This window comes from Cervus elaphus, chromosome 4 (assembly GCF_910594005.1).
Source record: "Cervus elaphus chromosome 4, mCerEla1.1, whole genome shotgun sequence".
Classification (NCBI taxonomy): domain Eukaryota; kingdom Metazoa; phylum Chordata; class Mammalia; order Artiodactyla; family Cervidae; genus Cervus; species Cervus elaphus.
The window spans coordinates 60,867,559-60,880,452 of record NC_057818.1 but is presented as its reverse complement, the minus strand read 5'-3'; the positions used below and the strand labels follow the sequence as shown (position 1 = coordinate 60,880,452).

The window sequence follows — 12,894 nt, the reverse complement described above, 5'->3', positions numbered from 1 at the left end:
TGCTGTGAAAGTGCTGCACTCAATATGTCAGCAAATTTGGAAAACTCAGCAGTGGCCACAGGACTGGAAAAAGTTAGTTTTCATTCCAATCCCAAAGAAAGGTAATGCCAACGAATGCTCAAACTACCACACAGTTGCACTCATCTCACACACTAGTAAAGTAATGCTCAAAATTCTCTAAGCCAGGCTTCAGCAATACGTGAACTTCCAGATGTTCAAGCTGGTTTTAGAAAAGGCAGAGGAACCAGAGATCAAATTGCCAACATCCACTAGATCATCAAAAAGCAAAAGAGTTCCAGAAAAACATCTATTTCTGCTTTATTGAGTATGCCAAACCTTTGACTGTGTGGCTCTCAATAAACTGTGGAAAATTCTGAAAGAGATGAGAATAGCAGACTACCTGACCTGCCTTTTTTAGTTAGATTACAAACTGCTATTTCTTGTACTGTAATCAGAGAAGAAGCCAAAAAACAGCTAGAGAAATTACTTGCTTCTGAGAATGCAAATCAGGAATGTCAAAGAGCTATCCCTCCAACTCCTGAGACTAGGACTATTATTGATTATTTGAAGGCTTGTCGCAATCTAGGATCAGAAACTCAAGAGATGCAAATGCTCGCTGAGACAATGGCTGCTGCCTTTAGAATGGGAAATGAAGGATACTTTACATGTGGAGATAAAAGCCATTTAAAAAGGGACTACCATAAGAAGGCTAATAAAAAACTTCCAAGAATCTGCCCTCGCTGCCATAGAGGAATGCACTGGGCCAAAGACTGTAAATATAAATTTGATATTGAGGGAAACCTATTCCGGGAAACTCCAAACAGGGGACCCCTCCAGGTCCCCAACGACAAAAACCAGGGGCAAATTCTATCTTTTCCCTCAAACCCTCAACATCCGGCAGTGCTTACTGCCTTACATTTCTATTAACTCCTCTAATTAGGTACGGACAGGCGGATTCAGCAGTACAGATCAGAAACAATCCTTATGGACATCATTGGTATCTGAATATGCCTGACCAAATAGAAATATCAAAATTAATGGAAAAAGATTTCCTGATCTCCTAGACACTGAATCTGATATTAATATTATTTCCAAACATTTATGGCCCAAATCCTGGCCTATACAAAAAATCTCTTGCCAAGTTGCAGGAATTTCTCAAACCAAAGTACAAGAAATTTATCAAAATGTTCAAATCTACCCATATGAAGGACCAAAAGGCAAGCCTGCAACATTTAAGACCTTATGTGATAGATGCACCCCTTAATCAAATAGGAAGGGACTTACTTATGCAATGGCCAACTCAGATATACATTCCACATTTTTCCTAGGGGCCACTGCTCATTTAACAAACAAAACAATTCTTAAAATAACTGGGAAGAATGATGAGCGTATTTGGACAGAACAATGGCCCCTTACAAAAGAAAAATTACAGGCTACTAAACTTATAGACACACAATTAGAATTAAAACATATTGAGGAATCTTACTCTCCTTGGAACTCTCCTATTTTTGTAATTAAAAAGAAATCTAACAAATGACATCTCTTAACAGGCCTTAGAAAGGTTAATGCATCTATGAAACCTATGGGTGCACTACAACCAGGGATCCCATCACCTACTACTATTCCTCAGAAGTGGCACATTATTAGTACTGATTTACAAGATTGGTTTTTGAATATACCTTTACACCCTTTAGACCGAGAGAGATTCACTTTCTCTCTCCCTTTTCCTAATCACATCGGTTCTCATAAAAGATTTCAATAGAATGTGTTACCTCAAGGTATGCTTAACAGTCCTACTATTTGTCAAAATTTTGTAGCCAAGGCTTTACCTCCAATGTGACAGCAATTCTCTCATGCATATATCATTAATAGTATACTGTAACTACACAAAGGAAAAATGATATTTTTGACACTGAAAGGCCATGATGTTCTTTAGACTCCACAAAAAACTGATTAAAATAAAATCTTTTTTCAAATTGCAAAACAAGTTCTTGTTCCACGTGCAGTTAGGAAAAGGTTAACTTGTTAAAATACATTTTTGGAGCTCCAATTCTGGATGGGAAAAAAAAAATAGGCCTAAGAAAAAACCTAAAGTTAATTCTTATCATGTCCTTGGGATACACAGCCCACTCTATTTGGGACTCCAGCCATAAACAAATTGGTGGAACTCAGAAAAAAAAAAAAATATATATATATATATATATCAAAAAGATATTTTAAATTTCAAGCAGAAAACTGTATCTGTCTAAGTAAAATTATCTAGGTCTCAATGTATGTCTTTGCTTTTGGATATGAAATTAATGAGCTCTATTTAAATTCAAGTTCATGTGAACTGAAAAATATTCAATATTAAATGTTTATTTAAATATAAATATAATTAATTGTTTGCTAATCTAATTAAGACAGGTCTTACATCATCAACATTATATAATAATTTTACTGTGCCTAGATTTAAGATAAACTAAATTTGTCAACAAAAAAGTAACTATATATATATAAATATACAAATGAGATGAAAAATTTTAGATAAAGTCTATTAAAAATAATTATATTTTTTAAATGTCTATCTAAAATAATCTCTTAGGATGGGTAACTTAAACTCCTAAAATTGTACTAAACTAAATAATAAAAGTTTATTAAATAGCTAGATCATTTCCAAATAAAGTAAGATTTTAAAACATTAATTACTGAACACTAACTTCCTCTTACAAAAAGTTTCTCTTACAGGAAAACTAAGGAGATTTTAGACTATCAATAAATATATATAAATATAAATATTTACATAACAAAACAAATATATATATAATAAATATATTCACCAATCTATAAAATGCTAATATATAACACTTCATAATTGCTAAATTGCTAATATAACACTTCATAGTTGCTAAAAAAAGATGTATGCTTTTAATAAAAAGATACAAGAAATGGCAAATAAAATGATGAATACAAATATATAAAAAAGGTTTATGACAAATGAAAGAGAATTTTATGGCAAATGGATGTAACTCACTGCCCTGAACTTTCTTCCTCTTCCTTCTTACATGTCTCGATCGATACAAATTCTTCTTTTATATGGGCCACACCTCTCTGAGGTGAAACTACGGGACAAGTTATAACCCACCTGTGAGCTTACGTTGCAATAATGAGAACATCTAATACTATAAAAACAGATTATGGCCTATATTTCTAAGTAGCTCAAACAATTTTTACATCCATTCTCTATTAAACAGATTACAGATATTCCTTATAATCCACAAACACAAGACATAGTTAAACAAAGACATCGCACACTGAAACTACAAATAAAAAATTAAATAAGGGGGAAAACACAGGAACACTTTTATCTTCCTTATCCAGCAGACTTTACTAGATTCCAACGCAATATATTCTTTAAACCTATAACTATTGTTATATAGCTTTATTTGTTTCAAATTTTCTAAACTTACCGCAAGGAGATATCTTGACAACAGCAAAAAAACATTTTGAGGAATTGAAGGACTCTTCTCTTCCTCTGCCCATATGGTACCAAGACAGGTTGAATAAACAATGGAAATCTGGGAAATTAATCTTACAGGGAAAGGGGTCTGCTTGTATTTCCCCAGATGGATTCAACGAACTCACATGGCTTCCTCTTTGGAACATCCGACCCAAGGGGGCCCCCGGTCTTCAAGATAGAGGCGAGACAACAAAGACTCCAGCAGGAAGAAATTCCAATATGGGCCATGGCGGCTCTAAAGATCTCCAGAAAGCACTGCCCTCAGCGGCATCAAACTTATGATCTCCCCTCTTGAAGACAAATAAAAACCCATTACTAATCAAGGTGAAAATCTGCTTTCTCAACAGAGAATGCCTTGGAGTCCTGAAAATATTTTTGTTGCCCTGCTTGCTTTGGCCTCACCCCCTCATTCGCCCCCAACCCCCGCCACCCCTCCCCGCTCGAGCTGAACTAATTAATCACACTTACTGAGCTTACATACCCAACACCCCTTTACTTCAGGTCATAGAATGGACAGAGAGAGGACCAATTAACCAATGACTCCATATATATGCCGTCTCCCTGGAGCCTTAAAGGGCCCTCACACCCTGAAGAAGAAGGGAAACTAATTAATATCTCTCTAGGTTATGAAGTCCTTCCTTTGTGTATGGGCCCAGCAAAATTATGCATAAACATTAGCCGACAAACTTGGGCTTTTGCCCTGCTTCCAAAAGAGGACTTTACGACGTTGCTTAGATTATTTACTGCCCTTTCTTTGTCCATGAACCATGTTTATATTACTGAAACTTTAGGGAAAGAGTTAGGGAACAAACAAAGAACACGATGCAGAGTGTTTACTAATAAGAACTTTAAATATGCTCTGGTTCATTGGGACAAATGTCAGGCCAAATCAGGAAAATTAATGTCTGTGGCTAATCATACAATTGTCGATTGGGGACCCCATGGTATGTGGTTATCTAACTGCTCAGATGATATTAACAGCACTGTGTGTGATTGTGCTACTCAAGTACCAAAGGTTACTAACACTGCAATGGAACATCACCATGACAAAGGACTTCTTGGGTGGCTTGACGGTGGAATGCCACCCCCTCGTCCTCCAATCGTCCTCGATAAACAGATTGGGCCTGAACAATGGGACATCTGGAAACTTGCTGTGAGCTCCGAAGAACTTGGGACTTGGACTGGACATTTCACAGGGACCAATCGTAGTCATAGAAACTATTTCTTTCGTTATAATCAATCATATGTCTTACAAGCCTGTGTTCCCCTCCCTTGTATTCTAGCTATAGGAAGTTTACAATTCAGTAAGACTTTACATTCTGTAACTTGTATAAATTGCAAATTATATACTTGTCTTAACTCTTCGACTTCCTTAAGAAATGAATCCCTTTTGAGTCTTCGATCTCCACGTAGTCTGTGGTTACCAATCAATCTCCAGTGGCCCTGGGAAGAAGGTACCACGGCTGGACTTGCTTCCCGGATACTTACTAAACTGCTCCGGCGATCTAAACGATTCATCGGATGGCTGATTCTTGGCATTCTGGGACTAACAGCTATTTGCACCACTGCTGCCATCACTGGCGTTGCATTACAGACCTCAGTTCAAACATATAATTTTATCCAAACTTGGACTAAAGATGCTCATACTATGTGGGCCACTCAGGCTCAGATAGATGAGGATATTCAAGATGAAATACAGGAACTAAAAACAGCCATCAAATGGGTTGGAGATCAATAAATAGATGTACAAAAACAGGTGATGCTAAAATGTGATTGGAATTCTACTCAATTTTCTGTTACTCCTGTTCAAGTCAATAATAGTACCTACAACTGGGAACAAATCAAATTTCATTTACAAAACATACATGATAATGCCTCTCTGAATGTACAAGTATTACAAAAAGACATCTTGGAAACCTTTTCTAAAAATCTGCCCTCTTCCACTAATTTGGAAACTTTAGCTGAATAACTAGCTTATCTGGGCTGGAGCCACACGGATAGTTTCAAAGCATTACTCACAGCATCAGGTCTGGAACTGTAATTTGGGTGATTGTCTTGATGATTGTATTTGTTGTTTACCATTGCCTTCATGCAAAAATTGTTAAAAGAAACTCAAATGGTCAGAACCCTTTTTACAAATATTGTAAATAAATAAGGGGGAATTGTCAGGGAATGTTTAACAGGAGGATTCCTACGTGCTGCTTCTCAGAAATCCTCTGTTCCTTACCAGTTTCTCTTGTCAGAAACCAGTGGAACGGCACCGGCTCCCAGGACTGAGGTCATTGGATGAGACAGGGTTGAATCTCCTTCAGTAAACATTCTCCTTACAAAACTGCTTAGTCTCCATCCTCTTTCTTGAGATATGGATTGTCTCCTGACCTTGTGATCATTATTAATCCCTTGGTAACGGTTGCTGTATGTTTGGTTTTCTGATCTTTATCATTATCGAAAGAAATTTCTTGTACAACAGCCTATATATACAACAGAAAGATCATTAAAGCACCTTTGCTCCATCAGAGCTTGGGTCCCCCTGTCTTTCCTTCTTTCTCTCTCTTTCACTTTCTTATCGTTGACTCCAGACTGCCACATTCTGGTCCATTAAAGGACCCCGACAGATTCCAACGCAATATATTCTTTAATCCTACAACTATTGTTAATACAGCTTTGTTTTAAAATTTTTAAACTTACTGCAAGGGGATATTTTGATAAAAGCAGAAAAAGATTTTGAAGCATTGAAGGATACCGTCCTTCCTCTGCCCACCTGTTATCAAGACGGGTTCACTCAACAATGGAAATCTGGAAAATTAATATTACAAGGAAAGGGGTATGCTTATATTTCTCCAGATGGAACCAACGAAAGCAGTTGGCTCCCTCTTCGGAAGATCCGCCCCAGGGGAGCTACTGGCATTCAAGATAGAGAAGAAATGGCAAAATCCCCAGGAAGAGGAGTTTCTAGTACAAGCAATGGCGACCTTAAACATTTACAACAAACGCCGCACTCGACATCATCGACCTTATGATCTCCCCGCTTTGGGACAGATAAAAACCCTTACTAATCAAGCTGAAAACCTGGTTTCTCAACAGGGAATGCCTTGGAATCCAGAAAAGATTTTTGTCGCTATGCTTGCTTTTGCTTCCCCCGTGCAGGCTGACTTGATTAATCACACTTACTGGGCTTATATACCTAACCCCCCTTTATGGCAGGTTGCAGAACGGACAGATATAGGACCGGTTGTATCCAGTAATGACTCAGTGCATATGCCTCCTCCTTGGAGCTTGGAGGGGCCCTCTCATCCTGAGGAAGAAGGAAGATTAATTAACATTTCTCTAGGCTATGAAATCCTTCCTATATGCATGGGCCAAGCAGAATTATGTATTAATGTTAGTCGACAAACGTGGGCTTTCATCCTGCCTCCAAAAAAGAACTTCCGCACATTGTTTAGACTGTTCATTGCCCTGTCCTTTTATGAGAACCAAGTCAATAGTACCAATATTCTAGGAAAAGGACAAAAGTTGGAATGTAAGAGGTTTACTTATAAGGATTTTAAATATACTCCTGTGTATTGAGATAAATGTCAAGCTAACATGGAAATTAATGTTTGTGGCCAATTACACCATTGTTGATTGGGGAACCCATGGTATGTGGTTGTCTAACTGCTCAGATGATATTAACAGCACTGTATGTGATTATGCTACTCAAGTAGCATAGAAGATTACTAATACTATGATGGAACATTACCATGACAAAGGACTTCTCGGCTGGCTTGACGGTGGAATGGCACCCCCTCACCTCGAATCGTCCTCAATAAACGAATTGGGCCTGAACAATGGGACATCAGGAAACTTCCCGTGAGCGCCAAAGAACTTGGAACTTGGACTGGCTATTTCATGGGGACCAGCCGTAGTCATAGTAGCTATTCCTTTCATTATAATCATTCGTATCTCATACAAGCTTGTGTTCCCCTTCCTTTTGTTATAGCCATAGGGAACTTACAATTTAATAAGACTTTACATTCTGTGGCTTGTATAGATTGCAAATTGTATACTTGTCTTAATTCTTCTATTTCTCTAAAAATACAAATCCCTTTGGATTCTTTGATCTCGACATAGTCTGTGGTTGCCAGTAGATCGCCAACAACCCTGGAAAGATGGTCCCATGGCAAGACTTGCCTCCTAGTTACTCACTAAATTACTCCGACGATCTAAGCGATTCACTGGAAGGTTGATTCTTGGCATTTTGGGGTTAATAGCCATCGCAGACATTGCTTTACAAACTTCAATTCAAACACAAAACTTTATTCACAATTTGACTAAAGATGCTCATACTATATGGGTCACTCAGGTACAGGTAGATGAATAAGTTGAAGATAAAATTCAGGAATTAAAAATAGCCATCCAATGGGTTGGAGATCAATTAATAGATTTACAAAAACAAGTATTATTAAATTGTGATTGGAATTCACATCAATTTTGTATCACTCCTCTTCGGTTCAACCACAGTGCTTACAAGTGGGAACAAATCAAATTTCATTTACGAGATATACAGAATAATGCTTCCTTAAATGTACAATTGTTGCAAAAGGAAATCCTTGAAACCTTCTCTAAGAGTCTACTCTCTTCCAACATTTGGAAACCTTAGCTGAACAGCTTGCTGCTCAATTATCTGGGTTAGACCCTCGAAGATGGTTTCAAGGCATTACACATAGTACTGGATCTGGAACTATAACGCTGATAATTATCCTGGTGATTATATTGGTAATGTACTGATGCCTTTCAACTAAAATTGTTCAAACTACACAAACTCAATTCGTCAGGGCCTTTTTCACAAAAGTGTCTACAGTCATCCCCAATGAAGGAAAAATTAAAAAGGGGGAACTGTCAGGGGACGTTCAACTTTAAGGGATCCAATATGCTATTTTCTTCTTCTGTGTGCCAATTTCTCAAGGACTCTCTATTCCTTATCAGTTCCTGGAAAACAGGAATGAGCAGAGCTGCACGCAGTTCTCAGGACTGAGATCACGAGATAGGGCACCTCCTTGGATTCCTTTCAGAGACTCCCTTCAGTGAACTTTCACTTAAAGGTAATCTATTGAGTTATGCCCCTCTTACTCAGGATATTGAATGCTTTCTGGCGCTTTGAAGATTATTTGCTTGGCTTTGTTTCTGCTCAATTTTTTTACTGCCTAAAGCTGTCTTGTATGAAGATATAGAAACATGTGGTTCTGCATATAAAGCACCCTTGTTTCACTTGAGACTTGGGTCCCCTGTGTCCTTCTTCTCATCGAATCCAGTCCCCAGGTCCCGGTCTACAAGGACCGTGACAGCTCTGTCTTCATTTTCCACAGATAAGAGTAACTCTTCTTTAATCATACATACAACAGTTATTTCTATCCAATGGAGAACATGACCCTTTTCCTATGCATTGTTCCTAGCACACCATCAGTCCCTGGTCACTGTCCCTCTCCTCCTACGAAAAGCCCAGTCCTTTTAACATCTTGCCTACTCTTCTCAAGGTCAGTTGGTAGAATATTATGTTTTATAACAGGCTGGACTATGTACAGAAGGGCTTCCTGATCCTACTGACCATGATGAGTCATATCTTAGGTTTACATTATTTTCCACCCTCGCTGTTGCTAATTCACACACACTACTGAATTTTGTAACTCAGGCTGTGTGTTTTTCCAGGAAACAAGGATGTGAATGAATCATATCTGATGAAATCGGCCCCTTCATCTCACTGATTCCTTCCCAGAGACCATCATGAAACGTGTGTAGCAAATGCATTTGATCAATGTATTACCAAAGCCAAGCTCTTAGAGCTCACCACACAACAGGCCAATAAACTGAGAGACTATTTGTTCGGCAAGGAATAGTGACTTTATTCAGAAAGCCAAGAGACCAAAAAGATGGTGGATTACTGTCCCAAAGAATCATCTTTGCTGAGTTAGAATTCGGGTTTCTTTTACACAAAAAGATCTATATAGCTTCTCTGCAAATATAGGCTTACTCCAGTGGCTGAGTACCTGAACTAAAGTCATCAGAGAATACATAGAAAAAGGTAAAGGACTAGCCACAACCACTGAGTCTGGGAAGTATGGCTCCACTATGTTCCTATCTTGTGACTTTGGGGTAAGATCCTTGCCACACACTTGACATTGCTGTGTGTTTTCTCCAGGATAAATACTCTGACGCTACTGGCGAGATGTGAGCTGTGAGGATAGGGTTTTTTCTTTCACATTTGTGAAATTGGTGAGGAATCTTTCCAGAATGAATTCATGTTCTACCTGACATGTTCTAACCTGACTAATAAACACATATATATCTGGCTTCTATCCAGTATGAATTTTCCCATGAAGCCTAAGATGTTGCCACACTCATCATATTTGTATGGTTTCTCAGTAGTATGAATTCTCTGACCAACAGTAGGGTGTGAAGTTTGAACTTTGAATTTTGAAGACTTCTACCATATACCACATTCACATAAGTTTCTCTCATGTATGGATTTTCTGATGTTTAGTGAGTGCTGAGACCTGAGTGAAGGATTTTCCACACTTGAAACATTTGAAAGGTTTCTCTATATGTATTCTCCGATGACTTGTAAGGTGTGAATTTCGACTGAAGAACTTGCCACACTCATTACATCTATAAGGTCTCTCTCCAGTATGAGTTCTCCAATGAAGGCGAAGATGTGGTTTTTGACCGAAGACTTTTCCACACTCATCACATTTGTAAGGTTTCTCACCAGTATGAACTGTCTGATGACTTAAAAGGGTTGACTTTACACGAAAGGCTTTGCCACACTCATCACATTTGTAAGGTTTTTCTCCAGTATGAACTGTCTGATGCCTTAAAAGGGTTGACTTTGCATGAAAGGCCTTGCCACACTCATCACACTTGTAAGGTTTCTCTCCAGTATGAAATCTCTTATGACTTATGAACTGTGAAGGTTGACTAAAGTGCGTGCCACACTCATTATATTTGTAAGGGTTCTCTCCAGAATGAACCCGTTGATGACCAGCAAGGTGATCACTTCGGCTAAAGACTTTGTCACATATATCACATTTAAATAATTTCTTTCCTGTATGAATTTTCTGATGTCTCATGAGGTTTGAGCTGTCAGTAAAGGCCCTGCCACACTCATCACATTTGTAAGGTTTCTCTCCAGTATGAAGTGTCTGATGCCTTAAAAGGACTGGCTTTACACGAAAGGCCTTGCCACACTCATCACATTTGTAAGGTTTCTCTCCACTATGAACTCTCTGATGCCTTAAAAGGCCTGGCTTTACACGAAAGGCCTTACCACACTCATCACATTTGTAAGGTTTCTCTCCAGTATGAACTCTCTGATGACTTAAAAGGACTGACTTTACACGAAAGGCCTTACCACACTCATCACATTTGTAAGGTTTCTCTCCAGTATGAACTCTCTGATGCCTTAAAAGGACTGACTTCACAGGAAAGGCCTTACCACACTCATCACATTTGTAAGGTTTCTCTCCAGTATGAACTCTCTGATGACTTAAAAGGGTTGACTTTTCACGAAAGGCCTTGCCACACTCATCACATTTGTAAGGTTTCTCTCCAGTATGAACTGTCTGATGCCTTAAAAGGACTGACTTTAGGCAAAAGGCCTTGCCACACTCATCACATCTGTAAGATGTCTCTCCAGTATGAACTTTCTGATGCCTTAAAAGGACTGGCTTTACTCGAAAGGCCTTACCACACTCATCACATTTGTAAGGTTTCTCTCCAGTATGAACTCTCTGATGACTTAAAAGGGTTGACTTGTCACGAGAGGCCTTGCCACACTCATCACATTTGTAAGGTTTCTCTGCAGCATGAAATCTCTTATGACTTATCAACTGTGAAAGCTGACTAAAGTGCTTGCCACACTCATTACATTTGTAAGGTTTTTCTCCAGTATGAACCCTCTGATGACCAGCAAGGTGTGCATTTTGGCTGAAGACTTTGTCACGTATATCACATTTAAATAATTTCTTTCTTGTATGAATTTTCTGATGTTTCCTGAGGTTTGAGCTATCAGTAAAGGCCTTGCCACACTCATCACATTTGTAAGGTTTCTCTCCAGTATGAACTGTCTGATGCCTTAAAAGGATTGACTTTACACGAAAGGCCTTGCCACACTCATCACACTTGTAAGGTTTTTCTCCAGTATGAACCCTCTGATGAACAGCAAGGTATGCATTTTGACTGAAGACTTTGTGACAGATATCACATTTAAATAGTTTCTCTCCTGGATGAATTTTCTGATGTCTCCTGAGGTGTGAGCTATCAGTAAAGGTTTTGCCATACTCACTATATTTGTAACATGTCACTTCAGAATGAATTTTCAAATGACGTGCAAGCTGTGAACTTTGAGCAAACAATTTGTCACCGACTTCATGTTTATGTAGTTTCTCTCTTGTATGGATGGCCTGATGTTTAATGAGGTATGAGTCCTTAAGATAGGCTTTCCCACACTCATCACATTTGTAAGGTTTTTCCCTGTGTGCTTTGAGGTCTTGTGTTATTACTGAAAGATTCCTAAAATCATTCCCATATATATTAGAAACACTGGTTTGGACACAAGGAGGAATTCTTTGAAGTGGTGAAAATGACAAACTGTTGTTGACAGACCTCTCAACCTCATTATATTCAGAAATTGTCCTGCCAGTTTGAAATATCTGCAGTTTTTCCTGAAAGTTAAACCCAAGCCTGTTTCCAAAGGGCTTGATTCCTGCATCCTTTCTATAATGTGAATCTCTTCCATCAGGCACATTTCCATTAAGGCTTACAGGTGTTCCTTTGTGATTTCTTTTGTCATCTCTCCCCTGACACTCAAAGTCACACATGTTTTCCTGACTTTCCATAAGATGAAAATGTTTGATTTCACAGCTTTCAGATCTTCCCAGCATCAATGTTTGGAATGGTTCTCGTTTATCACTGTTTGCTTTGGGTTGTAAATGCTTGATCACATGTGTAGGAGAGATATCTACAAGATAAAAAGAACCATAGGTACCTGCTCACAATAATTCAAAAATAAATGTTTCATGTTGAATATCTATTGCACCAAAAGTAATATACCAAGTTATGAAACACCACAATGATGACCTTAAGGTTTTAGAAACACTAAAGGAATAGAATTCTTAACATGAGAAAGCATGATAACATAAATTCACCGTTAAAGTAGCCTAGTTTTAAAAACCATATGCCAAACACACTCATATTGGACAATATTATGGCAACTCTCAAAAACAGAGTTAGTTTTCTACCAGGATCCCTAGGAACATATCAATCGACAGTTGTCTCAAATTGAAAAGAAAAATATTACACTATCATTGTATTCTGCATACATAAATAAATTCTAAGCAATATATTATATATTGTAACAGTAA

At 38.2% G+C, this 12,894-nt stretch overlaps 2 protein-coding genes across 19 annotated transcripts in view; both read right to left on the bottom strand.

Annotated features, from left to right (window-relative positions):
* The window catches only part of LOC122689670 (zinc finger protein 160-like), a 119,029-nt gene that overhangs the window by 102,241 nt on the left and 3,894 nt on the right, over positions 1 to 12,894 (bottom strand). The window lies entirely within an intron of this gene.
* The window catches only part of LOC122689487 (zinc finger protein 665-like), a 76,925-nt gene continuing 71,760 nt past the window's right edge, over positions 7,730 to 12,894 (bottom strand). For 15 of the 18 annotated variants that reach the window (XM_043896032.1, XM_043896041.1, XM_043895958.1 and 12 more), the window contains one exon: positions 7,730 to 12,491. In XM_043896032.1, the coding sequence (XP_043751967.1) occupies positions 9,991 to 12,491 (2,501 nt within the window). In that variant the 3' untranslated portion in view covers positions 7,730 to 9,990. The remainder of the gene's footprint in view (positions 12,492 to 12,894) is intronic. The other 3 variants (XM_043896091.1, XM_043896082.1, XM_043896072.1) reach the window with 3 other exon arrangements.